The sequence below is a fragment of the Equus quagga genome, chromosome 4, assembly GCF_021613505.1.
Source record: "Equus quagga isolate Etosha38 chromosome 4, UCLA_HA_Equagga_1.0, whole genome shotgun sequence".
NCBI lineage: Eukaryota > Metazoa > Chordata > Mammalia > Perissodactyla > Equidae > Equus > Equus quagga.
In genome coordinates, this window is record NC_060270.1 from 26,375,784 (window position 1) to 26,403,586 (window position 27,803).

General features: G+C 51.9%; 1 protein-coding gene across 3 annotated transcripts in view; it reads right to left on the reverse strand.

The window, feature by feature from the left end:
• The window catches only part of MUC4 (mucin 4, cell surface associated), a 46,554-nt gene that overhangs the window by 1,594 nt on the left and 17,157 nt on the right, over nucleotides 1-27,803 (reverse strand). Inside the window, exons 1-22 of one of the 3 annotated variants that reach the window (XM_046659814.1) lie at nucleotides 24,090-27,797; nucleotides 21,299-21,432; nucleotides 20,226-20,390; nucleotides 19,288-19,443; nucleotides 18,030-18,160; nucleotides 16,320-16,408; nucleotides 14,372-14,551; nucleotides 14,066-14,188; nucleotides 13,155-13,274; nucleotides 12,552-12,760; nucleotides 11,699-11,789; nucleotides 11,083-11,250; nucleotides 10,418-10,519; nucleotides 9,779-10,012; nucleotides 8,549-8,686; nucleotides 6,915-7,096; nucleotides 5,245-5,404; nucleotides 4,137-4,316; nucleotides 3,633-3,706; nucleotides 2,405-2,469; nucleotides 2,099-2,322; nucleotides 248-410 (exon numbers count right to left, since the gene is read on the reverse strand). In XM_046659814.1, coding sequence (XP_046515770.1) covers nucleotides 248-410; nucleotides 2,099-2,322; nucleotides 2,405-2,469; nucleotides 3,633-3,706; nucleotides 4,137-4,316; nucleotides 5,245-5,404; nucleotides 6,915-7,096; nucleotides 8,549-8,686; nucleotides 9,779-10,012; nucleotides 10,418-10,519; nucleotides 11,083-11,250; nucleotides 11,699-11,789; nucleotides 12,552-12,760; nucleotides 13,155-13,274; nucleotides 14,066-14,188; nucleotides 14,372-14,551; nucleotides 16,320-16,408; nucleotides 18,030-18,160; nucleotides 19,288-19,443; nucleotides 20,226-20,390; nucleotides 21,299-21,432; nucleotides 24,090-27,630 — 6,629 coding nt within the window. In that variant the 5' untranslated portion in view covers nucleotides 27,631-27,797. Of the gene's footprint in view, nucleotides 1-247; nucleotides 411-2,098; nucleotides 2,323-2,404; nucleotides 2,470-3,632; nucleotides 3,707-4,136; nucleotides 4,317-5,244; nucleotides 5,405-6,914; nucleotides 7,097-8,548; nucleotides 8,687-9,778; nucleotides 10,013-10,417; nucleotides 10,520-11,082; nucleotides 11,251-11,698; nucleotides 11,790-12,551; nucleotides 12,761-13,154; nucleotides 13,275-14,065; nucleotides 14,189-14,371; nucleotides 14,552-16,319; nucleotides 16,409-18,029; nucleotides 18,161-19,287; nucleotides 19,444-20,225; nucleotides 20,391-21,298; nucleotides 21,433-24,089; nucleotides 27,798-27,803 lie in introns of those variants that run through there. The other 2 variants (XM_046659816.1, XM_046659815.1) reach the window with 2 other exon arrangements.

The following is a 27,803-nucleotide window of genomic DNA, read 5'->3' on the forward strand; positions in this document are numbered from 1 at the left end:
TGATAATACTTACCGAGTAGCTAGTTTGAGTTTCAGAAGTACCATAGCATCCTTCTTCTCCACACAGAGTGGGCACTCACACATCTTTTCCATTGTCCCTTTTTCTCTGATCCCTGTTCTCTCAATTACAGAGAGATCGATCCTGATTTTCAGACACTGAGAGGTCTCACGGCATTTCTGGACCCTCGCAGTATCTTTGCCCAGCTTGGATTCCCCAGCACTGCCCTCCACCTCCTGCCCCACTCACTTGCAGCTAGGCCCTTGGGGCAGGTGCTGGCATTGACCTCCGTGCTCACAGTAGCCCTGACTGCACGGGGACACGCAGGTGACGCCGCCATGGGGGCTGTAGACCAGGCGGTAGCCCTCGTAGCCATCGCATTTGAAGTAAGTCTCCAGCGTGCTCACATTCACTGTCAGGGAGGACACACATGAACATGGAAAGCAGTCGATTAACACCAAATCTATGCCTCTTCAACCAAGAATTGCATTGTCACCCATTTAGCCTGAGAAATGATTGGAAAAGCCCACAAATACATTTGCTCACGGATGTCCAGAGCAGCATGGTTTATAATAGCAACAACGTTTAACAGGAGAGGTTTTGTTAGCTAAGGAATATTGTGCAACCAGCAAGCTCCACGGTGTGGAAATGCTTGGGTTAAGAGCACATGCTTTGAAGTCAGCCAGACTTGAGTTGACTCTACTACCAGTGAGTTGTGTGATTTGGGGGAAATTTCTTAACTCTTTCAGCCTCAGTTTCCTTATCTTTAAAAGGAAACAATAATAGCAGCTGCTGTGCTGTGAGGTTTAAATGAGATCGTATATGCAGAGCAGTCAGTCCAGTGCCTGACACAGTAACCACTTGACACAGGATCACAGTGCGCATAACACTGTTTAAACTATGTCATAACACACTGTATTAAAACATAAAATAATACATCCAATGGGACTCTGTACACAATATGCAAAGTAATATGCTCACAGTCGTTTAAGTAATGAGGAGGTTATGAAACATTAGGTACAATTTGATCCCTTTATTATAAAAGAATATTGATATGTGGGAAGGTTCCTGTGCATAAAAGAAAATTCAGAATGATATGTGCAAAATGGATTCGTCTCTGGGGACTGGTACTACAGGTGATCTTTTTCTCTTCTTTTTGTTAATTTGTGTTTCCTAAAGTTTCTACAATAACATATTGTACTTGTATAATAAAAATTGTGGGGTTTTTTGGTTTGTTTTCTTTAAGAAAAGGCAGAGACAGTTCTGGGGTTGTTGTTGCCTTATACCCAGCCCTCCCGACGACCATACACACAGAGCAGTTCAGAGGATGTCACACTGCTGCCCCTGGAGGGCGGCGGCTTAGCCTGCATGCTAGAAGAAGCTCTTGCTTGATCCCACGCCCAAGCCACATAGCAGCTTCTGTTGGGTTTGGCATGTTCTCTGACTCACTACCCAAACAGGGTAAACTGTTCCTTTCCTTCTCTGGCAAGCTTGCCAACCTGTCTCGTCCGTTCTGGGATAATCAGGGGCTGTCAGAGCTGACAGGGACGTCAGAAATCTCATCCCATTTTCTGGATGCGGGTGTTGAGGCCTGGATTGGGAATGGATTTTGGACAGGGTCACACCCTTTCAAGGAGGGGATACCTCTGCCCCTGGCTCAGGTCTCCAGTCTTCAACTTAATATCCCCCAGCCGGAGGACAAAAGCAAAAGGGATGTCCTTGTTTACGTTTATGAAGTGCAATGGTGTTTTTAACAAAATCATTAACAATTTTATTAAAAGAAAGAAAACCATCAGCAGTGATGGGCAGGCAGGCGGCAGCTGGAGTAACTAACTACTCTGTGAGACTGTACATGCGGGCATTTCTCAAGCAGTATTTTGTGTTCCTGCGCTTGGATCTAGAAAGCTGGTGGGTAAACTGTTCATAATTTCTCTCAAAAATTACACATAAAGCTAAATTAACTTGTTTCTTGCTTGTCTGTGGCCCTCCATAGAATACTTTTCCACCAGGGGTTTGTGTGGGCTGAAAATCTGTGACAGGCTCCCTCCCTTTACCTCCTCCCCTCAGCTATGCTGGACTGTCCCCAGTATAGTGACTCACGAGCCATCACACTGCGCACATCTTCCCTGGAAAGGGGGTGGAAGACCACGTTGTTCCTGGGCCCCTCGCTTCTCTTCCACCTCCTGTTCGGGGCCTGGAGGAAGGCCTCCACTATTGCATCCACCAGCCGGTTATTCAAGAAGTCAATGACGGGACCCCGAGGGCGGTACCGGAATGTCGAGGTGACCTTCCAGTGTTGAAGGGTTCTTCCTGTGATGGGATTGCTGTGTGGGAGGGACACAGTGAGAGGCTAAGTAGAGGGGGAGGGGGAGGACCCAGGGACCAGGTGGGGACAGTCCTACTTACATGTGTTCCACTTGGCTGTTCCTGAAAAAGGCCCGCACTTCCAGGTTTCCCAGTCTGTAGGCCACCTAGGGCAGAGGAGGGGGGTTGGGGGCGGTAGGGGTGAGGCCCAGTCCATGAGGGAGACCCCTGCCACTTTAATGCATTTATTCATCCCTGTATGTTTCCTCCGTTGAACGTGAGCCCCAGGACCCCAGAACATCTCACCCGTTTCTGCATCCCCACACCCCAGCCTTGCCCAGTGAGTGGCGTGGGTCCCTGCTTAATAAAGTTTGTGGGTGAGTGAAGGACTTTACATACCATCCCCTCACACCTGCCCCCCTGCGCTTACTATGAAGGGAGGATCTGAAGTGAATGCCCCCTACCTTGCCTCTGATCCCTGATTCGCCCACTCCTTCTCTCCCCAAAGGTCTATTGAACATCAACTATCTTTAACCAAACCTAGGGGGTGTTTGGGTGCTGGGCACGTCAAGGTGACTTAGGAATAGCCCATATTCCAAGACCCATAGTCTGGGGCAGTAGACAAATGTCAACAGATTTGACCACGCAGTGTGGAGGGCTGTAGGAGGAGGAGTAGTAGTAGGAATTTTTGAACACTTATTGTGTTTCAGACACCATGCTGAGTACTTTACATACATTATCATTTAAACTTTGACACAACCCACTGTCACATGTACTATTATTCTTTCAGTTTTTACAGATGAAACATCAAATAATTTGTCTAATTATTGCACCTGCTCTGGTGAGTGGTGGAGCCAGGATTTGAACCCAGGTATGTAGGATTCTAGAGTCTGGATAACTCAACTTCTGTGCTACTTTGCCTGTGACTGGGGAATGGACAGGGGCATGGGAGCCAGGAAGAGGAAGCACCAGTTGCCTCTGGGAAGTCAGGGAAGGCTTCCTGGAGGTGAAATTCCTTCTCGTGTCTCTTCCATGTAATATACCCAAGTGAAGGTCTCGAGGGATGCTCAGAAGGAGAGGCTGGGTGAGGCGGTCACCCTAGACTCTGCTCATTGCAAGTTGGTCATTCCAGTCCCCTCAGAGGTCCCTGTCCTGGGGCTTTCTACCTTTTTGACCCCCAACCCCCACCTCGCACCCCAGAGGGCTCCAGCCTCTGCTGGCAATTGAGTCAAGATGGATGATGAGATGCAGAATGCACAAGCGATGGCTAAGGCCCTGCCCGGAACCTCCCAAGACCCGCGTCCCCACTGAGCGGGCCTGCAGCACTGACCGAGGCGTTGACCTCTGCTGCAGAGGCATTTTCTTCTTCACTGAGCGAGATCTGGATGATTCTCAATGGAAGCTCTGGAGATGGGAGAAGCAGATTCATAACACCTCATGCTTTACCCAGACTTACCCAAAAAGGCCATTGGGCCAGTTGGGGAGACCACCACATTCTACAGGGATAGGTCACCAGAGGCATCAAGAGAAGTGGCCGAGTCTGCTGACCCTCACCTAGTGCTCGTTCAACTATGGTCACGGCTTCCCCGACTCTCAGCTTTCTGAGCTGTGAGGTCGTCTGCAGTCTGTGCTCAGCAGACCCCTCGGGCCTGGGGTTCATGCTGGGACTGCTGCCCCCCAGTAGCTCCCACAGCCTATAACTTACCACCACCGAGAGAAATTGGAGTTCTGTCCTGTGGGTTTGAGGAACTCAGCCCTGGTCCCCAGGCTCCCTCATCTCCCCCCAAGGCAAGAGGCGTGTGGAAGTAGGGATGGCGGGGGCATCTGGGGCTACCTAGACTGATGGTTGGAGTGAAACTGTTGCCGGCCAGGAAGCAGCGGGAGTCGGTGAAGGCTGGGGGGCAGGTGCAGGTGGGCTGGCAGCCCTGGGTCTGGGAGATGTAGCAGTGACCGTGGTTGTGGCAGTAATTCACAGGGCAGGACTTGTTCTGACAGAGCAGAGGGGTCTCTAGAGCTGCAGAGGGAGCAGAGAGGTCAGCAACACCATGCTGGGCAGCACCGGGAGCCCCCAGCCCATGGAAAGCTGCTCCTAGGACAGGCTTGGTTTCTTTCCCCCCAAACCCACTCAATCTACATTCTGCTCTGGGCCACTCTGAACCCCAAACTATCCTTCTCCCTTTGCGGAGCATTTCTCTGCTGGGCAACCCTCTTCCTCTGCTGGGTAGGTATTCTCCCACTTCTGCTGAGGGAATGGAGTGTTTATCAGACCCTCCGCATCAGGAAAGGACCCAGCAGGCTGGCGGGAGAAGGGCACGCCAGCCTGCTTTCTCCACTTCCATCCCCTTTCCTGCCTGGATAAGGCTGTGGTTCTAGCGCTCTGGCCTCTGCTCAGAAGACACAGTGGTCTCTACATTTCACTCGGGTGCTTTAGGGGGCTTGGTGGAGGCCTTGCTGTGATCTTGCTCATCATGACTCCAGTGGCTCAGAGGTTGAGGAACAGAGTGGTGGGAGGAGGACTCAAAGGGAAACTGTGGACCTCTGCCACTGGATGCCCACGACCGCCCCTCCAAATGCCCTGCCCGGGGAGATGCAGAGACCCTGGGCCTTGCATCTCCAAAGACCTCCAAAGAGGAGCCTGAGGGTCCCGGCTTGCCTCTGGTCCCCTGGCTGTTGCTGGAAGTCTCCACCCTTCTCCAGGCCGTCTGCAGCCTTTTAACCTGGATTTTCCCCATCAGTGCCTCAGGGCTGCTCTGCCCTGGCCTCCCCTGCCTGCCTGTACGAGGTCTTCTCCTGCCTCCTCACGCCTTACCATACCCTCCTATACTGAGCATCCTAAAGCCTTGCTGGAAAAGGGAGAAATGGTTTGCCCTTGGCTGCCATAGGCCCTTGAAATGTCACCTGACCCCAGAACCTCCTCCTGCCGGGACCCTGTTCTGGCTCACCTGCACAGTGACGCCCATCCCCAGTCAGGTGTGGGGGGCAGGCCTCACAGCCCTTCCCACGAATGCATGCCACATTCGGGAAGCACGCCTCCTCACAGAGGTCCATGGAGAGATTGCAGTAGGGGCCAAAGGTGTTCTTGTCACACTTGCAGCCAGCCACCTGGAATGGGTTGCTGATCACTGGGCAGCCAGGATGCTGAACCATTAAGGGCTTCTGGGGGTTTGTGTATTGACCCCTCTGGTCTGAGAACCCACGGACCCTGAGTCCTGTCTAAATTCTGCCAGCATCTACTGAGCACCTTCTTGACCAGGCCCTGGGCCTGCACGACCCCACCTGAAGGCATACCGCCCTCCAGCCCACTCGGCCTCCCTTGGCCACTCTTCCCCTGACCCCGTTCCTGGCCCCTGTCCCGGGGTCTCAGCCTGTTCCTTCTCACACCATATCTCCTTGTCTGAAATCCTTTCTAGAGTAGAACGGGGGCTATATAAGCAAATATTCTACTCTCCCTTGAAAACTGGATCCAGTATAAGCTGCCATCATCTGCTGTACATTTTCTTGCCGACTCTCGAACCAAGAGGACGGAGCCTCACTCAGCACACCGAGAACACGCAAGAACCAGAACAACAACAGGGGAGCTCACGGTTCCAGGAAGCCCCCGGAGCTCCCTGGTTTCTCCTTTCGGGCTCCCCTACTGCGATGACTCTGGAAATCTCCCTACAATGGAACCCGCCAACCATCCTACTTCCGAGACTGCCTGTTTTAGGATATCTACAATAACATATGGATTTTAATCTCTGTTTTTCCCACTCTGCATTTTTTTCCTTTTCCCCCTGGGCTCCCCTACCTCTACCCCTTTCAAGTAGGAATCTCTGCTCAGGCCTCAGGAGACGGGTGAGTGTGTATAACGGGTAAGGGGGTGGTGGGGCATTGCCAGCCAAACCTTTCCTTTCTAGCTCCCCCTATATAAAAAAATTAGAATTAAAAAAACAGATGGGCCAAGATTCATGGACTTAGGCCAAGTATCTTGGCTAGAAACTTGAAGGGAGAAGGATTTTCTTCAAACTGAAAAGAGATGCTTCTTTTAGTTGGAGGGAAAGAGAAAACAAAGGGGTTTGGGGTGCCAAGATGAGAGGAGACCTGCACCTCTTTTCCCAACACCGTGATGACAAGACCCCAGAGAGAAATGGCTGTGAGGTGCTTCTAGGCAGAAGGGACTTTAAACCACCTTACAAAAGGTTTCCTCTGTCTGAGCAAGGCACAGACGCCGCAGAGCACCTCCCTGAAGAGCAGGGAGCATGGATCTTGTGATCTGCGTGGACTCAGCCCAGGGACCACACAGACACCTTCCTACCCTGCATCTCAATGCCTGTTCCAGGACTGTGGAGCTGGGAACCACTGGGAAACTCTAAGAAAGGCTGAGGTGGAAGTGTCCTGCTAGCCTGCCAGAATGAGAGCTGGGAGATAAAAATTCAATTGAGCTATAAGCAGTAAAGAAAGTTCTGTTTCTTATACAGGTAAGTTTGTGGCTTGAGATTGGTATCTGCTCTTCTCACTCACCACCCAACACACACATCACCACAGAGGGGCTGAATTAAGACATCCCTTCAATTCCCACTTCCTTTTCCCCCCAACACAGAAACTTCCCTCCCACCCTCCGCCCAACACTCACCTCCAAGGAGGAATTGCCCACCCTGCTGGTCTGGTTGTATAAACACTGGCTCTCTGCCTTGCAGGCACAGACCACTGTCTTTGGCTGGAGTACAGATGACAAGTTGTCCTTGACATTTCTGGCTAGAATCTCCAGAGTGAATGGTTCCACCTTCGTTGGTGTCCATAGCAATGTCCCATTCTCTGTCCCGGGGAAAATGAGATCATTGAGAGCTGGAAGCCTCGTCTGCTCTGCTGTCTGACATGTCCTGGCATCTGGCATCTAATACCCTGAGTGCTGATGCTGGACTTCCACCACCCCTCTCAGACCATCTCTTACATCTCATCAGGCATTTCCTAGAGAAAGGCTGGTTTCCTGGGGTGATCCTGGTCACGCTCCAAGCTGGAGGTAGCACCAGCCCAACAAACTGATTGTAGGGTGGAACTCCACAGAGGGGAAGGCAGCTGCACCCTGAAGAGACCCCAAAGGGCAACCCTCCCTGGGCCTGCACTGGGATGGGACATCCAGGAGGGATGGAGGATAAAGGCCAGGATCCTCCCAACACCTCCCCAGGCTACACTGCAGGCCAAACTGGCTTCATCTTCACAGCAGCCCCATCTCTTGCCCTGATTTCTCACCCACCCGTCTCACTTCCCTGACCTTTGACCAGCCACCCCTTCAGAAACCAGACTATAGTGAAACACTGCTACATAGCAATAAGGACTCTTCTGATCAAACTTGTCTTACATTTTTCAAGAAAATAAGAAAGTCTCCTTAAAACAGCAGGTTGAGAGGAGCTGATAGTAGGGAACAGACAAGAGGAAGTTCCAGGCCACCACTCTTCAAGAGAGGAGACTAGTGGCGGAAAAAATCTCCTGATGCCGTGGTCCAGCACCTAGGAGGCAGCCATGTGGAGCAAAAGGGTATAGACAAAGCCATCCCTTCTTGTGCAGAGAAAGAAAATGAGGCACAGAGGTGCTCACAGCTCAGAATAAGGTCCCTAAGGGCTTTGGGTTAAGAACAAACAGACACCAGTATAATTAGCGCAGGCAACAGAAGTCAAGCTGCAACTGTAGGCTTTGACTCTTTGACCCAGATTGTGGTTACAGGCCTGGGGGTGCTCCACGCCGTGACTGGGAGGGAGAGATGAAGCTTTGCTTGGTCCCAGCACAGAAAAGCAGACAAGGAGCGACAAAGTTAGGTAAATGTGGTTGGCAAACATACAAATAGTGAGAAATGCACCAATCGAAGGTATTTGTATTTCTTTAAATCTTGTTTCACATTATATCCTTCTTTTATTAGATATGAAATGTTTTAAATTAGTATTTATTCATTGTTATACTTTATTCTAATAATTTGGTGATTGCATAAAGATGATTAAAGATGGCTGCATATTATTAGATTGAGATGAAGTGATCTTTGAATCAATTGTACGTGCCCGGAGTCAGTCTAGCTAGCTGGCCACATTGCCAGAAGCCCATCACTCCTATTCACTGGGGACACCTATTTGAATTATGAGGATCATTCCTAAGAAATGCTGGTCCTGGTTATTCCAGGGGGAAAGTGACATGAAGTTACACAGGGTATAATAATCCAAAATTACCCAAAGCTTGACTCTGGCCTTCTCTCCCACTCCCCCAGCCAAGCATTCTCACCAAAGAGCTTGCAGTCAGTGTTGTTGTCTCTGAGAATAAAGGTGACATTCTTAGAGCTGCTGGTGTACTGAAACAGCTTGGTCTTCCCGATGTGGGCTTCCACCACGCGATCGCCTTCAATAGAGGGTGGATACTGATCTGAAACACAAAGAGGGGATTCGGGGTCAGAGGCAGAACCCTCCGTTGCCTTAAGGGCGTCCTCTCCCTCTCTCTAGTCCTCTGGCTTATGTAGGCATCCCTAAGGCTGTGGCCCACCACTGGAGGCAGGGGTTATTCTGTGTGCCTGCTCTCGGCCCTCCGCAGACTGGGGTGAATTGTCCTGTCCACCTGGCCAAATCTTTGTTCTCTCTTTATCTTCTCCCCAAACAGGATTCACTTCAAGTTCTTGCCTGATCAGAGTGCTATGCTGGGCATGGTACGAAGTGAATCATAGAACAGAGTTGTTCAGATCATCCCAGAGTTTTACCTTTGGAAGACGGCTGAAACCATGAGGGTAATATCTAGACGGCCACTGCATTTGTCAGGAAACAGGGAGTAAAACCTTTCACTGCTCTCTGTTTTTCGGAGCCCTGCTATTTCCAATTTATTGTTTGTTCATTCACTCAGTCACTTAACACATTTATTGAGCACCTACCATGTGGCTGGTACTGTGTTAGGTAGTGAGGACGCAGCAATGAACAAACAATAAAAAAGATACTTAGGAAAATTAGAAAATATGTTAGGTAGTTATAAATGCTAAGGAGAAAAAATAAAGCAGGGAAGGTGAATAGGAAGTGTGGGTGAATGAAATTTTAGGCAGGCTAGCCAAGAAAGGCGTTGCTGAGAAGGAGACATTTGAAGAGAGACTTGAAGGTGAGAGGTGAGCCTGTGGCTGTCTGGGGGAAGGGCGTTCCAGGCAAAGAGAACAGCATGTGAGGAGTCTCAGAGTTGGGGGTGAGCCTGGCGTGTCTGAAGAACACAAAGAAGCCAGTGGGACTGGAGTGGAGGGAAAGAGGCAGGGATGCTAGGAGGAGAGTTTCCAGAGGCAGAGGGGCCAGACCGGGCAGAGTTTTGAAGGTCATTGTAAGGACACAGTGAGCTGGGGAGTATGGGAGGGTTTGAACAGAGGAATAACAAGGGCAAGAGAATCTGTTAAATTTAAAAATGTGAAGCTGAAAGGAGTGTCCCGGAAGGCGGGCTGGTCATCTGCCTCGTAAGTGCAAACCCCTCCCTGGGCCTCGGGTCGCTTACTGAGCGTGGCGTTCATCTCCTGGTATTGTCTAAAGAGCATGCTAGTGTGCAGTCCGGTGCTTCTGCTTCCCGTGGCCAGGGTGTCGTAGATGCATTGCTGATTTCCGTTACACTCGGAGGCCAAATTTTCACTCAAGGAGTTGTTTCTCAACAGTTGGGAGAAAAAGACAGGAGTGAAGTTGGCAGGCAGCTGGTCGTCTCTCTTGCCGAGGAGGCTTGTTTCGTTGATTCTCCCTGTAACACATGAGGCGCCGCGGTGGTGGTCCCAGGGGTGGGACTCCAGCTCTATTTCTGCTGTGCCCACCCCTTACCCTCACTTTATGTGGCTTGGGGTGGTGGAGGGGGACGTGGAGGGAGAGAGGGGCTTCCTGCTTCTGGTTTGGAAATCCCTGCTTTAGGACGTGAGGGCCACCCACTTCCCTCATCCTCTCTTCTAGATAGAGACGCAGGTGGGATGGGGATGGAGGGGACAAATCTGGGGTGGTACCAGAATCCTCAGCATCTCCTCCTGGCCTTTCCACCCCTCCCTCACAAAGGACGGAGGCCTGGTTCCCACAGGCCTGAGGGAGACAATGCTCCCGGCTTTCTTCATCCGGGCCCTGCTCCATCTGCCCCGAGGACTCTGAGGCCCAGACTCACAGGTCATTCCATAGTGAAAAAACATCTCTTCAGAGCTGCTTCGGGAAATGGTAGAGCCATTGGGCATCCTGAAGTCGTCATCTGGATTGTTGTTCCAGACCCCTGAGGGACAGAGTAGGAGGTCGGCCACCCTGCAACTGTGGCTCTCCCCTTCCCTGGGGAGCATCCAGTGGGTCACACTCAAGATGTGAGGGGACCTGGAAAGCCTCTTCCAGTTGCATCTGTTCTCAGTTCAGTCCTCCAAGAGGAAGGGAGAGGACCATAGCCTCATAGCCCGCCCTCTGTTTCAGGGAGGCAAGAGGAGAAAATGAAGGAAGAAATAGAGGAAGAAGGGAGGGAACGTGGGGGATGAAGGGAGATATGGGAGGTGTGAGGCTGGAGGCAGGGGAAGGGCAGCTGCTGGCCCCACCCTCCCCAGAGCCCCTCTTCCTTGGTCCCTTGGCTGCCCTGGAATCTAGCTTGGGGAGGACAGGAAGTGAGCCTTAAAGGTAGCTGAAGGGGCCCTTCCCTGCTGCTCTGTGCCCGCAGGGCTCTGCTCCAAGGAGGCTGAGAGGGCACAGCCTGGGATGTCACAGGCCAGTGGAAGAGGGATTTGCCTGCGGACTCGGGGTCCGAGCTCCTGCTGCTGCCTCAGCCTCAGAGGCGGCGCCGAGCCTGCTTCTTACCCAGGAGGCCCTCTGTGCGGTTTTGATACTCCTCTGGGAGGCTGCAGGAGGCGTGGAGGATGTTGGAGAGAGCAATCACTGAGATGGTCACTGTCCCATCGAAGCTGGCTGACACCAGCGAGCCATTGCGGGTCATTACAACTCCGGTGGTGTTGAATGTCTCCTGGCCTAGAGAGTTGGGAGACAGATGAGGAAGAATCCAGGAACCCTGCAGGCCCAAGACTTGGCAGTCGTGAAGGTTCAAGATGCAAAGAGGACTTTAAGAGCAGCTCTGGGATGTCTTTCTCCAGAAGCCCAAAACCAAACTCACAGGACCCCCTCAGGGCCCACATCACCACCTTCTACCCAGGGACAGAGGACAGGGGCTGCCACAGAGAGGCTGTCACAGCCCTGGAGGAAGGGAGGAAGTGAGGAGGGAAAATTTAATGCCCGGCTCCTGGGTGAAGGAGATGCTCAGGCACAGCTGCTGAAGGGACAGCAGGGGTGGCGACCATTCTCCTCTGCCCTCCGCCCCAGTGCTGCCTCCATCCCCACACACTGCTCCCAGGTGCAGGCACCCCGCTGACCCTGACCCAGGGAAGCAGGAGAGGGCAGCAGATGGCTGTCCCCAGCCTACCTTCTGCGTCTTCACGGTTAGTCTCAAATGTCACAGTCTGGTTATTGAGCCGCGCTTGGATTGTGTCATTGGGCTTAAGGAGCCATTGAACCTGGAAGGGAATTGGAGGACGGCTAAGCCCAGTCTGCAGGCGGGCCCAGAGGCTGAGTAAGGAGGCTGCAGAGAGCTTAGAACCTGAGCCCTGGACAAAGCTGAAGGTGATGGAGAGGGTACGATGAGGCTATGCTAGCGAATGTGTATGGGGTGCTTAGCATGGGCCAGGCTCTGAGCCAGGCACATTTCTTAGATCATCTCACTTAAATCGCACAACAGCCCTGTGAGGTAGGCAATATTATTACCCCCATTTTACTACAGGAAAACTGAGGGGCTGGCCCTGTGGTGCAGCGGTTAAGTTTGCACGTTCTGCTTCTCGGTGGCCCACAGTTTGCTGGTTTGGATCCCAGGTGCGGTCACAGCACCGCTTGGCACACCGTGCTGTGGTAGGCGTCCCACATATAAAGTGGAGGAAGATGGGCACGGATGTTAGCTCAGGGCCAGGCCTCCTCAGCAAAAAGAGGAGGACTGGCAGTGGTTAGCTCAGGGCTAATCTTCCTCAAATAAAAAAAGAAAACTGAGGCACCAGCAGTTGTCATTTCTTAGTCACACAGCTAGTGGGGCCGAGACCCCAATCCTGCTGTCTCTAGGGAGGACTCTTGAACCCCTACACTGGTAGGATGCGTCCTCCCTCCTTCCTGCTCTCTTCTCTTCTTCCTTCTCTTCCTCCTCCTGGGCCTGGATTTCCAGCTGAAGGTCCCTGAGCTGAAGGCTCCCTGTGAGGGGAGCAGGGATGTCTTGGCACCCCTGCCTTGCTCACCATGATGGGGCCCAGGCTGGTGGAGTTGTATTGAGCGGCAAAGGCGATGAAGTTGGAGGCCTGGGCGGAGCCGGTCAGAGCCGTGCGGCCCTGTAGCAGGAAGGAGGAGTTTCCGTCCTTGGCCCGGACCAGCAGGAAGTCCCCCAGCCCATTGAATGTGTAATTGGCACCATCCAAGGTGGTGATGTGGGGGTCCCCGAACATCCAGGCTGGAAAGAAGGAGATGCCACATTGGCACAGTAGACCGGCAAAGGGTCTGAGGTTCCCCACTGCCCCCAGGCAGGGCATTGGCCTGGGTAGACTGAAGCCTGGGGAGGGTTCATGGAGTTTAGAACCCACCCCAGAAGCTCTTCTATACTTTTGTGCCCCCATCCCAGCCATGTCTGCTCATTATCTCCCCACCCCCCATTTCCTTCCCCGATGCCATGTATGAAGCCCTTCTGTTTGCCATTGGCTGTAATACACTGGACCCGTCTCCATCTTCCCTTGTGGCCACAGACCTGCCCCAGGAGGCTAGTGCTGCCCTGGTCCAGGCCCCAAGAGGCTGCCCCTCCCTGGATCCTCTGCCTCTATCCTGCCGGAGGGCAGGCCTGGCAGCCTCACCGGGCCTCAGGGGCCGGTACCCAGCACAGCCAATGCGGGGCCGCCACTGCTGGTACAGGATGCAGAAGGAGGGCTTGTCGTTCCAGCGGCAGCACCAGTTCTGTGCCTCCAGTTCTTGGTCTGTGGAGCAGAGCAGTGTGTTGAGGGGAGAGGAGGGCTGGCAGAACCTGCTGGAAGGTTTGGTAGGACAGGGTGATACAGGAGATAAGGGCATGGATTGGGAATCGGGCACACCTCAGCTCAGATCCCACCCCGCTCAATGACAGGCCATTGACCAGTTACTGTCCCCCGGCAGGCTTGCTGGAGCCATGTGCAGCCAACCCCTCAGGGCGGGCACATGGTCAGGGCTGAGGAACTTCCTGTCTTGAAGGGTGGAATGCTAGTCCCATTGCTCTCAAAGTGCTGGGGGTGGGAGGGTGTGGCTGATGGTCTGGGGACTATGAGGGCTGCTGCGATTACAGGAAGGAGGGGGGAAGGCCCGCAGTGTCCCGGCCCCCCAACTCTGTGCTCTCTAGCTCCTTTGGAGGGTCTCTGCAGGAGATGACTCCATGTCTTCCCCAGGCAGCCTGGTAATCTGGGTCCAGAGGGACAGGGTCAGACTAGGCCCCCTCCGCCTCCCTAGAAGGATGCTGCCATTCTGGGCTGGGGCTTCAGGGCCAAGTGGAGATGGGGCAAGAGGCACTCAATCATAAATCCCTAGGATGTGAGCTGGAAGGGATGTCAGAAGCTTCCTAATGTTACAAGATCAGGAAATGGAGGGCCAGAGAAGGGAAGGAGCTGGGAGGGAATGGGGACAAGAGGCTTCATTCTACGGGTTCCACTGCTTGGTGTGGAGCCCAGGCTGGTCTCTGACAGGGAAGAGCAGAGAGCTCCAGAGAAGGTGGGGTTGAGATCTTTATGGACACACATACCAAACTGCCAAGGATTCTGCACTCTCCAGCCTTCGAGAAGCTCTCCCCAGGGCCCATAGCTGCAGCACACGCCCCCACGCCAGGAGGAGAAGCTGCACAGCTGCCTGCTGCCGAGGCCCCAGCCTGCAACAAGTCCAGACATGCTCAGGCCACTATGCCTGTGGTGGGAGTGGGAATGGGGTAGGGGCGTTTCTGGGGAGGGGCTGAGGGTGCCCTGGAAGGGACAGGTCAGGCACGACCAGAAGGATGGTGGGTGGCTTCTGGGGGACAGTGAGGATGCCCCGAGAGACAGGAAGGACGTGTCACCTATGCTGATGGGCTGGAATCGTAAGTCCTGTAGTCCCTGCCACCAGGAGCAAGGGCAGGAGAGCTGGTTCCAGCCCCAGTGGGGCCACTGAGGCTGACTCTTCAACCACTGCAGGCACCTGAGACGGGGGTTGGGCCTTTCTTCCCTGTGTAGCCTATAGACCTGCAGCCCCCTGACACCTGGGGAAGAAAGGAAAAGGGGTTATCCCAGGGCCTGGGGCCACAGGCTCTGCTTTAGCTTTAGAGACAACTGAAACTCATAAATGCACCCTCTGGATGCCACTTCCCCCCATAGACACAGCTGTTTCAGAGATGGGACCCAGTCAGATTGGCAGTGATTTCTCCCCAAAGGCCCCTTTGATGTGTCCTCCAAAAGCCCTCAAAGCTTGGATCCTAGGGCGAAATCCTGGGACGAGTGCTAGGCAGGGAGGCCTCACCTGCACCCAACTCAGAGCCAAACCCTGGCCCAGATCTCCAGTCCCACCATCTGTCACTCTCAGCTCCAACACCTTGCAATGCCCCCAAACCAGTTCCTCCTCATGCACCCATATCTCAGTGAGCGAGCCACCAGCCACCCTCTCAGACACTTGTCTTTCCTCCCTGACCCTCCCTCTCCCCCAGCACAGACATGTCAGTGGCCAAAGCAGCCAGGACAGAGGCCAATGCTCAGAGGGCAGCTGGGGAGCAACAGAGAAGGTGGTATGGGAAGCAGGGGCTTGCTCCAACACCATGAGGCCGAGGAAGCTTCCTCTGTGCCCAGACGCCACCCTTGGAAGGGAGAAGAAACCCTGATTGGGGGTTTAACTTTAAATAGACCTTTAATTAATCATAAGTTATGTACTGCCCACCCCAGCCGCCATGAGTGAGAAGGGGGCCTCCAGAGTCCAATAAGATATAGGAGGACATAGTGTATTAGACTTTGACCCTGTTCCTATACAAAAGAAGAAATTATCAAGATAACTAGGATATGTTAAAGTTTTGACAAGAATAATCATTATTTGTGATTATCTGTTCGTGTATATTCTCCAGAATAGCGTGGTGTCAGGGGGAACATATCAGACACTCCCCGTTCAACATGTGCGCGCATGTGACACACAGTCGTATTGTGCCCCCTAGGTCACAAGCCGATGTATTTTGACAGAAAGGCCCTAATCTGACAGGGCAGCTCTCTCCACAAGATGGCACCCATGATTTGACTTAGCTTCTGTTTACCAAAAGTTCTTGCCACAGAACAAATAGAACTGAATTTATGATTCACAATTTACATGGCTGATTTCTAATGCTAAAATGTCCTCTGTTCTATCACATTTTGGAAACTATAATTTCTTCCCTTTTGGGGCCTCAGGACAGTACATGGAGTCATGGAGGAGGCCCATGGGGCCTAAAGTACTGGTCTTCTTACCAGAGCGAGAACTCTTTGGGAGCAAACATAGTTGGTCTTTTCTCTTTTTTTCATATTCCTGGCTCTTTGCACAGTGGCCAGCACACAGCAGGTGCTCAATAAGTGATGACTGAATGGATGTCAGACCTCTGGAACTCCTCTTGGTAGGTTCCCCATAAGGGATCTGGTCTGGGTTCTCCTTCCAGCTCCGGGACAGGACACTTGGAGTATTGCCTTAACTTCCCATTCATATCCCCACCTCCCGCCATCCCCCTGGCCTCACTTCCAGGCTCTGGGTCCCCACTGAGAGACCTTCTGGCTTTGGCTCATCCCAGGGAGATGTAGCTCCAACTGGGACTGTATTGTGCAAGGGCACAGAAGGTACCAGCAGCTCCCTGGTCAGTGTCAAGTCCCAATTACACCCAGGGGAGGTCAGATTGTGCTGGGACGCCCTTCAGGATGGTGGAGATGCTAGGGAGCTGCCCCTCTAGGATTTTCACGGCACACAGAGTAGAAGACAGAAGAGGACTTGCGTCTAGCTCAAGTGTGATGAGGTGGTGCTTTTACCTAAGCTGGAATTCAGGAACTGGTCTGGACGGTACTTCTCCCATGCTGGCAGGAGCGTCAGTGGGCTGTTTTCGTAATGCCCGTCTCCACTGCAGGCAAAGGAAAGAATCATAGGCCTGTGTCACAAAAGGGTCTTTCCTCTCAGTCAGCAACTTATTCGTTCATTCAACCAGTCAGTCAGCCACTCACTCACTCAGTCCCCCTAGTTGTTATCAGTCAGTCAGTCAATTATTCAATCAGTTGCTCAGTGAGTCAACCAGAATCACTGGCTCCCAGCACTAAGAGAAGAGAGGAAGAGATGGATGGGGCAAGGGTGAGAGGCTCTAATTTGCTCCACGTCTGATGGATAACTGCAAGAAACTGGTCATGAGACAGGAGACAGGAGTGTGAAAACAACAGAGTTCTGGCCTCCTTCCTGTTGTTTTCCTTTCGGCTAGGGGTTAGAGAGAGGGTTCCGTAGGGGGCTGCTCGTTGTGAGAGTTAGGAGCTGGTGTCTGGAGCTGGGCAGTTATGGATTCAACTCCTGATTCCAGCACTAGCAGCTGGGTGACCATGGGCAGGTCACTTAACGTCTCTGATTCTTAGCTTTCACATCTGTGTAAGAGGGATTAAGGGGGCATCTACTTCGAGATTTTGCGAGGATTAAATGCAGTAATGTTTGCAAATCCCTCAGAACTGAATGAGGGCCGCATGCGATGCGTGCTCCCCCGCTTCGCCGTGGGGTTCAAAGTGCTGCTCCAGGAAGGAGGAAATGCCTCAGAGCAGTGACTCCTGATCTATTCTCCTCTCTGACACAGGAGAGATGACGCACACAGGCGGGACACCTTCTGTGGGCACACTCAGCATGGTGTGGCGTGAAATTCCTAGCTAGTTGGATAATTCCACTCCTTTCTCTTGAGCAGCACATCAAAAAGCAAGTGAAAGCGACATAATTATAGGGGCAATCCTGAGCGCTCTAAGAGAAAACCATCTATAGCAAGTACCAGTAACAAATTGCATGTGACCTTCACAACCGATTGCACACACCAGCAACTGGAAATACCGTGGCCAAGAACTGCTGTGTCAGAGACTGAGTCATCTCCACACCAGGAACCCACGGCCCCATCCACGTCCCCGTCCCTCCACTCTCCGTCTTTGCCACTGACCCCACACAAGCCATTGCTGCCCCCGAGTGAGGGGTTAATTCCCAGCCCATCAAAAGTCGGGAAGGCAGATTTCAGCCTCATACATCTGGGTTCAAATTCCTGCTTTGCCACTTCCCAGCCCTGTGACTTTGGGCAATCACTGACCTATTGTACCTGTTTCCTTATCTGTAGAATGGGTAATAAATAGAATCTCCTTCGTGGGATTGTGGTGATAATCAAATGAAATAATGCGTATTGCGTACTTAGTGTAATAAATGTTGGCTGCTCTTATTACAATATTTGAGAAGTCAAGAGGTCAGCCCACGTTTGTGGAAATCAGAGAAGTCAAAGCTCTGGGAATTATTACAAAGCACGAGGACTGAGATAGAGAAGAGAAGGCAAGGTGAGTAGAGATCTTTTCATCTGAAACAGAGAGAAGTGGGAACTGGAGTCAGTGTGAGGTAGACGTACCAGCAGGGAGCATTCATGCCTCGGCCTGGAAGATGGGAGTGTGTGCGGAACAAAACCCCTGCTCTGCCCCGTTTCCTATTATCTGCTCCGGGCTGACAGGCCCTCCCTGTCCTACCTGGAGAAGCCCATGAGGACCGAGTTGCTCGGGCGCTGGGTCACATCCCACTGCATACCACCGCTTTGATAGAGAAACAGGGCGTAGGACCGGCTCCCATCCGTGGAAAGGATGGCCTGGTAGGTGTTGGTCTAGGGGTTGTTTGGAGACAAACACAAGGATGCCTGTGAGAGATCTGGGGTCTCCTCCCTGATGTCCCACCACCCATCCCACACCCCCGCCCCGACGCACACATTGCCTTTCCTGGCCTACCCAGAGCAAAGGCGTGGCCTTAAACTGCTGGCAAGTTTGGGATCACATAGGGCAGCTTTCGGCCTGGGTGTCAATGCACCTACCATGGTGGGTTTGCCTTCTTTGTGCCTTCTTTCCAGGGAGGGGCGATAAAGGACTCTGGGTTAGAATCCAGTTAGAAGAGGGTTTGTGTGAGAAAGCTACAGGAACCTGAGAGATTAGCCAAGATGCCAGAGAGCTGGGAGAGGCCTACCGAGCTTCCTCAGGGATATTTAAGGCCACTGTCCCCATGTCGCCTCAGCCTGAATAGTGCGAGGACCACAGCCGGTGAGACTGGAGGTTCTCTGAAGGCAGACGCCAAGCACTGTGCTCGTACAAAGTAGGTAATCAGTGAACTTGTTGAACAAATGAATAAAAGAATGACTTCAGACCAGACACAAGGAGGAACTCTGTGATTGTAAGAGACGCCCTCTGTAAGTCCCCAGAGGGAAGACTGAGGAGAATGGTGGCGTGCCCATTTCCATCGATGGCACTGCAGTTAGGAACCAGAGTTTGGAATGGCTTTGTCATTTGCTAGCTGGGTGACCTCCAGCAAGTTGTTTAACTTCTCTAACCATCGTCTTCCCCACCTCTAAATGTGGGTAGCAATATCAAGTTGAGCCATATAAAGCTGCTAATAGCCACCCATTTTTGACTTATAAATTTCCGTTTCCTATGTTTTACTCTCCTTATACCCAGTGCTCTGGACTGCTGTGAGGTCATGTACGTAAAGGGCTGAGGCAGGCCTGGTGTGTGGTGAGTGCTCAGCAAACAAGGTCGGGGGTTGGGAGTGGGAGGGTGGGGAAAAGGTTGGGGGTTAGGGGTTAGGGGAGTGGGAGTTGGGGAGGAAAGTGGGGTGGAGATGGGGGTGGCTATCGTCAGCAATCTTTCCTTAAGTCAGAGAGTTTAGCAGAGTGGCCCCTGCCTAGGATTCTAGAATGTCTGACTTCCAGATGGTTCACAGAGAGTTGTCTGTTGGTCCACTCACCCCAAAGCTCCTCTGGGCGGGATAGGCGTGGGCACTGTCCCATGTGACCTTTAGGGTCCACCTGGCTTTGTAGTCCCAGGTGTTTATGAACTTTTGGATCCAAGACTCCACCTGCTGGACTAGCGAATGGTATTCACCATAGAGCGTCTCATATTCCTAGGAAAGAAGGCAGATAAGGACGAGGAAATGGGAGTCCCAGCTCAACACTTGTGAGGGACCCCCCTTTCTGCACAGTGCTCCTGCTCACTTTAGTCTCACTCGTGTCTCCCATCCTTCCTTCTCCCAGCCCGCGTTTCCACAGTTAGCTCCTCTGACCTTACCAATTCACATTCGGGCTGCAGGGAAGCCTGGGATGTGTGGAGGGGAGGGTTGAGGCCTAGAAAACAGAATCTTCTGCAGTTGGACTCATGCATCTCTTAGCACAAGAGACGGCTTGGATTGCATAACACCCTGTGCCCATTTGTATCTCCCCGTGTCGGACTGGAAGCTCCTTGAGGACAGGCACATTTTCTCCATCTTTGAACCCTCTACAGTGCTTTGCCCATGGCAGGGGCACAATCCGCATTTGCCTGCAGTAGCTTTCATTACATACTTAATATTGGAATCATTAACCCAGTGCAGGAACACACGCAGGAGGCTTGCTTGACTCAGGCTTGTTAGGATAGACCCCCTACAAGCTTATTCTAAAATCAAATGCTTGATTGCCAACCCTAATCCCTGTCTTCTCGTGGTTGTGTTGGCATATTCCTGAGTCTGTGTAATAGTCCTATTCCTCTAATAGCCTGCTTCCTCCCCGCGCTCATATTTAAGCATCAGTTCCTGCCCACAGTGAGCCCGGGCTCTGACAGCAGTAACACTTGCACTGCCCTCCACACAGCCTTCTGTCTCTCCTTGCTGGCTGCTGGGGGATCCTGAATGCCAGGCTTTGAAAGGCTCACCTGGTAAAATATGGTTCCCCTGCGGCTGGAGAAATCAGCATCGTCCCAGAATGGAGCCACCAGGGCCACAGGGTCCTGGCCTGTGAAGCCTCCAAGGGGAGGGTTGGGATAGGAGAAAATCTTGTACTCTGACTCCGGGAAAATGATCTGGCCATTATCTGTGAACTGAACACAAAGGTTCCTCCGGTGAGCATCAGGGAGGGAACGTCCCAGCCTTGGGCCAGCTCCTCAGAAGCGTGACGCCCGAGGGCCTCACTAAGTAGAACTGTAGAAATGTCGACACTCTCTGGAAGATCATCTCATCTCTCCCTGCCTGCTGGGAGAGCCACCTTTACATAGTTCTCACACAAATACTCTTTACCCTCAGACATTCCTTACCTCCTAAATCCTTCCTCAGGTGGTAGGTTTTCTCTTGCTTCAGTGGCAGATCCTGTCTATAGACCAGCCCGTCACAGAGCAGACACATTTGGGTAAATCCCCCCAGCCCCATCCTGAAGCATGTTGTGTGCCCCATCAGACGGGGCTAAAAGGCTTGATACCCTCACCCCATCGCCGTGTTGCGCTCTCATAGTGTCCTGACTCAGCACCTCTCACTGAGAGCCACAGAGGCCATGACTGCCGTTCCCTCCCCTCCAGAAGACGTGGGCTACTTGGACCAGGCAACCAGGAAATAATTACAGACAATGTCAAGGGCGTCAAATGGTCACATTTCCCAAGTAGAGCTTCTTCCTCATAAAAACGCCCCATGAAAACAGTGGAGAGTTTCCTGGGCCCCAGGACCTCTTTACTAAGGTAAAGACTCTTTTGTCCATGTGAGTAGGGAGAGGTGGGGGGGGGGTCTTGCCTAGCTCCCTGTCTTCCTCAGCTGGCACCCCAATATTAAAGGCTGTGAATGCAAACTGAGCCAGTGGCAGGGACACACAGGTGCCTAACAGGTGTTGTTTCCATTCTCCCTTCCTCCCAGTCAGTCATGGTCATGGTCACAAGGCCATCTCTGAGCCCTAGAGAGAGAAGCGGGGCCCTGGGAACACAGGTCACGGGTTCTGCCCTTTAGGCTGCAGCCAGGGACTCACATAGAGTAAATCGTGGAGAGAGGAGCCGAGAGGGAAGCCAATCTGGGGCTTGAAGAGCGGCGAGGTGAAGTCCAAAGTCCACCTAACGAATTGCTGGTCTCCAACTGTTGACCCATAGGGGAAGAGGGGAACACCTGGGCCGGTACAAAGAAGAGCAGGAAGTTCTCGGGAGCCCTGAGTTCATTAGGGCTCATGGGGATCCCCAGAGAGCCTCCCAAGCTGCTCCCCCCACCCACCGTGTCCATCTGTCCACAGCTCCCCAACAGGGAGCCATCAAGGACTCCTCTCTCTCCCGTCTCTACTTGAATTTAACCATTTCCTCATTTTAGCCCTTAACCTGGGACTCTCATCCTTCCCCACTTTGGAGAAAAACAGGTCCTGCTGTCAGAATACCAACAAATCATTCTGCATCTGTTGGAGTAGTCGCAACTCTGTCAAGGGTTAAAAAAAACTCCTCCAATGCAGTGACAAGGAGTAATTGAAAGACCATCTCATAGAACGAGACTTGTTTTCTAAGACATTGTTTCTCTAGATAAACTTGAAGATGCCCTAGAATTTTTCCTAGGATCCCCTAGAGATTCTTGGGCTTTTTTGAGAAACCTTGTCCTAAACATTTCTCAAATGGCCCTCCTCCTTTCCATACCGGCAGCCCTCACCTGCTCTGACTTGGAATACCACAGCAGTCTCTACACTGCCTTCCTGGCCTCCTGCAAACCCCCACTCCGCACCAGCCACTATAGAACCATTCGTAAATGCAAATCCAGCCGTGGTTCCCACTATCTACGGGATTCCCTCACGTGACAACAGCCTCACTCCTCAACACTCTTCACCTTACTTCCAGTAACTCCGAATGCTCTGGGGATCTCCTCTCCATACATCCCTGGGACTACTTTTCACGCCCGTGCCTTTATTCCAGCTGTTCAGGCCCACCTGCCTGCTTGCTTCCCCTCCCCCAGCTCCTTTCCAGGAAGCCTCCTCTTCACTTTGAACCCACTCCCACATCCCCCAGGGGCCTTCCATTGTGTGTGCCTAATACCCTGGGCTTATTCCTCTAATTGTATCTACTGAGGCAGCAGATTTGTCTCTTGCTGAATAGTACCCTGATCATTTCTCTATCTTTAGCTCCTAGCCCAGTGCCATGCACAAAGCCAGCCCTCATCACCCAACTCAGATGCTGTTTCATTGTCCCCTGTAAGGCCCTTCTGACCAGAGTCTGTGAGCAAGGAGGCTGAGACAGCATTCAGTTACATCACCCCTATAAAGGGGATATGGGAGCAGCTGGACTTCCCAAGGCCCAGATGGGGCAGTGGAGACATGCACAGAACTGGTTCCCCCGACTACCCACAAGAGCCCTCATTGCTAGATCCAACCCGGCTGCCACAGCTATAAGCTCCACATCTAGCTCAAGCCTCTCCATCTCAGGGTGGAGAGGCCCCAGCTCTATGGCATCTCTTGCCTTTCTCTGTCTTGAGAGAGACTGGGGCAGCAGTTGAGGTGCCTGTGGAGGTGCTGGGCGTGGAGGTTGTGAGGGTCTTGGAGGTCGTTGAGGGTAGCAACGTTACTGTGCTTCTCTTGCTGTCTGTCCTCAGTGAGGTTGTTGATGAGGATTTTTAGGCTGCTTAATTTTAAAACGGTTTATGATGAAGATTTTTAGGCTGGTTACTTTTAAAACTACAGATGAGAAGCAGGCTCCAAGGAGTGGAATTTGCTTGTCCCTTTGTTGGGAAAGATTTACATTTCTAAGGAAAACCTCTATCTGTGAAGATGCCTCCCTCTCTGTGCCAGGAAGAAGGGGGATGGCCTTATCTCTAGAAACTCTTAATGCCAGAGGCAAGAACTTAAGTTGGTTACTGTCTGGCAACCTCATGTAACTGACCACCCCCACCCCCCCCCAAATCCTCCTTTGCCTTTAGCTAAGGATAATATTCAAGCGGTGACTTCTGCCATTTACTCAATCCGGTTTGATTCTTATCTAAAAGTTGTGGGACCGCCAACACTGATACCATTTTAACTTTTTTACATATTCTTTCCTTTGTCTTGTAAAGAGATAACTCACATACCTATGCCTTAAATTTAGCCTTACTCTCCACCCAACTTTGCAGCAGAAGCGGCAGCAGCAACATGCTGGCAGCAGCTCTGCTTGCCCATGGGTCCTGTCCCCATGCCAGCAGCGGGTGGCAGCAGCTCCCCATGCCAGCAGCATCTCTGGTGGCTCGTGGGCCCTGTCCCCACGCAGCAGCCTGACTGCCCATGGATCCTGTCCCCATGCCACTGGGGGCGGCTCTGCCTGCCCATGGGTCCTGTCCCCATGCCAGCGGGGACAGCAGCAGCGGCTCTGCCTGCCCATGGGTCCTGTCCCCATGCTATTCTATTCTCTAAATAAAAGAGCACTACTGCCAGATCTTAAGAGTCTAAGAAATCTTTCTTTCTACTCCTCGGCTCACCGACCCCTCATCAGTTGTGATTGCTCCTGGGCATGCAGGAAGAGAAGACGGCAGTGGGCCTTACAGTCAGAGAGCAGCAGAGTCAGAGAGTCACAGACTTTAGGGGCTGAAAGAGATAGCTAGAAACCCTCTTGTCTGTCTGCTGGTCACACCCAAACCAATCCCTGCAGATAAGCGGTTGTCTGCTGGGGCAGAGGGGCTGGTAAACCTCCGCTCCGTCCTCTCGGGGACCTGACCTCAACCCTAGCGTGGTATTGCTAACTCACTGTCTTTGCTCAAGCACTCTTCCAGGCTGGATTGAGCCTATGGGGCCACTGTAACAGACTGAAGCTGGAGTCCCCACCTACCTGACGTCCCCGTCTTCACAGTGGAGCTCGAGGATGATGTGGATGGTGAGAAAGTGCTGGCAACAGACAGAGGAGTGAAATGACCTGTGGATAGGGTGGTGGAGCTCCGGGTGACTGCAGGGCCAGGGGCTGATTGAGAGAATGAAGAATTATTGGCTGAAGTATAGAAAGTCGATATGGTCTGAGCTGTGCTCACATTACCAGAGGAAGGAGAGTCAGAGGAAGCATAGTCTGTGGATGGCCGTAGAGCAGGCAATGGACTCTTAGGATACTTAGATATTGAGGAAGTATCAGGAGTGGTCATGATCAGAGGGGAGGTTGTAGGTGGAAATGATAAAGTCGGTGTGGATCTTACACTCCTGTGATTACTCGTAGAACTCATGTATGCTGGCCTTGTAGTAGAGTTGGTAGCAGAGGTTACTGTTTGAACAGTTGTAGGATGCTCAGGGGTGGGTGTGCCTAACTTGCCCGCTGAGGAATTTGGGACTTGCGTGGTGTTTGTCAATGAGTCACTTTCAAAACCTACAGAGGGAGTGACCGCTGCAGTTATATTTTCGTGGATGACTGAGCTTGAGGTTGTTGTCAGGACTCCTCCACTTGTGGACAAAATGGTGGAAGGAGAATGAGAGGCTACATCACTTAGGGTGGTAGAACTGACTGTACTTGGCCCTTTAGTTGTCCCCGATGACAAGATTGGCATTGCTGTTTGGGTCCTGTGACTGTCACTGACTGGGTTTGAGATAAATGTTGTGCTGGTGTCTGAAGGAGACAGAGTGTGGGCCATGGTTTGTGGAGATGTGTGCACATTTGGTGTGGATGAAAGAGGTAGAGATGTGACTGTTGAGAAGGTGTCAGTCACGGGGGAGACTGAACCAGATCCTCTGGGGGTTCTTGTATTTTGAGTCTGAGCCATCTGGGAAATGACTGATGTTTCCTGAGGAGAGGTGCTGGGAGAAGTTGGAGTTGACTGTCCTGTTGGTCTCCCTGTTGTTGGGACCTCAGAGATGATGATTGAAGTGGTGATGCTGGGGGTTATAGCAGACACCATTCCCATGGTTCTTAGAGTAGTGTCATGACTGGTTGAAATCGAAAACAATTCTGTTGTTGACTGAGTCGTTTGGCTTTCCCTGGAAGGAGTTGGTGAGAAACTCTTGATCTTATCGGAGGTGGACATTTCTGGTGAAGCACTTCCTGGAGTGGTTTGGCTATTTGCTGTGGAAGAAGCTATAGCCGTGCCCACCAAGGTGGTATCTGCTACCAAGGTGGTGTCCATCACCAAGGAGGCTGGTGTGATAGTGTGTGATTCTCCGGTGGTTGCTGTGGCTTGAGTCTGGTGGGTTTGGAAAATGGCTGACGTGGTGTCAGGTGAAGAGCTGGTAGCAGGGGATATTGATTGTCCTCTGGGACCTCTTGATGTTGAGACTACAGAGGTGGCCTGAGGAATGACACTTGTTATGGAAAATGATGTACCTCCTGAGGTTTCCAGGGTGGTGTCGGGTCTGGATGGCACTGTCCACAGTTCTGTGGTAGTGGTAGTGGCCTGAGTTGTGCTGCTGTCCCTGGAGGGCGTCTGGGTGAAGACTGTCACTTCACCTGCGGTGGATGTATCCTGAGGAATACTTTCTGAGGGCGAGTGTCCACTTGGTTTGAATGAAGAAGTTGCAGATGTTGTTGTCTTGATGATGTCAGTGATGGAGGAGACTAAACTCATGGTTTGGGCTTCTTGTGTGGTCTGCCTGCCTTGGGTGTGACCTATCTGGGAGACAGCTGAAGATTCTTGAGGAGAGGTGCTAATAGAGAGTGGTGTTGACCGCCTTGTTGGGCTTGCTATTATGGTTAGTTGAGAAGTGTGTCCACTTAGCATGGATGAAGGAGATGTGGATGTGACTGTATTGATGGTTTGGGTCACATTGGAGATTGTGGTACTGACATGAGTTTCACCAGTGGTCCCTATGTCTTGTGTCCACTGAGTATGGGAAACAACCACTGTTGTTTCCTGAGGAGATGTGCTCTGATAGGGGTGTGTGGATGGCTCTCCCTCTTTACCTGTTGTTGAGACCTTAGAGGTAACCCAAGAAATAGTACTAGCTGCAGAAGTAGATGTGCTTTCTGTGACCAGCACACTGCTATCTATGGTTGGTGCTGATGATGGTCTTTTTTGTGACCGAGTTGTGTGGCTATCACTAGAGGACAAAGAAGCAAATGTTGTTGCTTTACCTGGAGTGATTGTCTGATAAGAAACATCTGTAGAGATTGAGCTACTGGCATGAGGCCATTCCAGGGTCTCTGTGCCTTCACTCTGGTAGGTGTGGAAAACTGTAGATGTTTTTGGAATTGAAGAACTGGTAGAGAGTGGTGCTGACTGTATTTCTGATCCTAATGTTGTAGAAAATTTAGAAGTGAATGGAGAAAAACTTCCAGTTACAGACAGTGATGGCTCCCCTATGCTTCCTAGAGTGGTGTCTGCTGAGGTTGCTGAGGTCAACATTTGGGATGTTGTCAGAGGTGTGTGGCTGACACTGGAAGGGGATGTCTCCTGAGAAATTCTCCCTGAGGGAGTAAATCCACTTGGCGAGGTTGAAAGAGTTGATATGGTTGCTAGTGTGATTCTGCTGGATTCTGATTCTCTGGTGGTCTGTATGCTCTGAGTCTGGTGTTTCTGAGCAGATGCTGATGTTTCCTGAGTAAGGGTGCTGGAAGAGGTTACTGTTGATTGTGACTCTAGTCCAGTTGTCCTTGAGTCAGTGGCGGTGCCTGGAGTGAAACCTCGAGTTGCAGTTAGTTGTATGTCCCTTGTGGTTCCTACAGTGGTGTCACCTGAAATGGGTGTTGTGAGTGCCCTTGATGTCACGGGAGGTGATTTGCTTACACTAGAAGGGGATGAAGCTTTCTCTGTGGAGGTTGGTTCGGTCAACAATTCTGATGTTGTGAGAGATATAATGTTGATACTGCGAGTGGATGAAGTTTCAAAGACAGGGGATGTCTCCACAGAATCGCCCTCTGTTGGAGTGTGTCTGCTTGGGGAAGATGAGGCAGTTGATGTGCTCACTTCTGTGATGGTGCTGGTTTCAGATTCTGTGGTGGTCTGCATGCTCTGAGTCTGGTGTTTCTGAGAAGACGCTGATGTTTTCTGAGTCAAGGTGCTAGAATAGGATAGTGTTGATTGTGCCTCTAGACTGGCTGTCTTTGACTCTGTGCCTGGAGAAAAACTTCTAGTTACAGTTACTGGTGGAGCTTTTGTGGTTCCTACGGGGTTGTCTGCTGAAATGGGAGTTGTGAGAACCATTGATGTCATTGGCGGTGTGGTACTTACTCCAGAAGAGGGTAAAGTTTCCTCTGTTGTGGTTGGTGTCAACAAAATTTCTGATGGTGTGGCAGTTGTATGGCTGACACAAGAAGGGGATGGAGTATTGGCTTCTCCAGAGTTGGATGTCTCTTGAGACTCATTCTCTGTAGGACTGTCTTTGCTTGGACAGGATGAGGGAGTTGATCTGCTGCCTACAGTGCTGGTGTGGGTTCGAGATCCTGTGGTGGCCTGCATGCTCTGAGTCAGGTGATTCTGAGGAGACACTGGTGTTTCCTGAGGGGAGGTGCTGGAAGAGGGCACTGTGGATGATTCCTCTAGGCCAGTTGTCACTGAGCTTGCTATGTTGTATGAAGTAAACCTCGTAGTCCCGGACAGTGGTGTGTCCCCGGTGGTTCCCACAGAGGTGT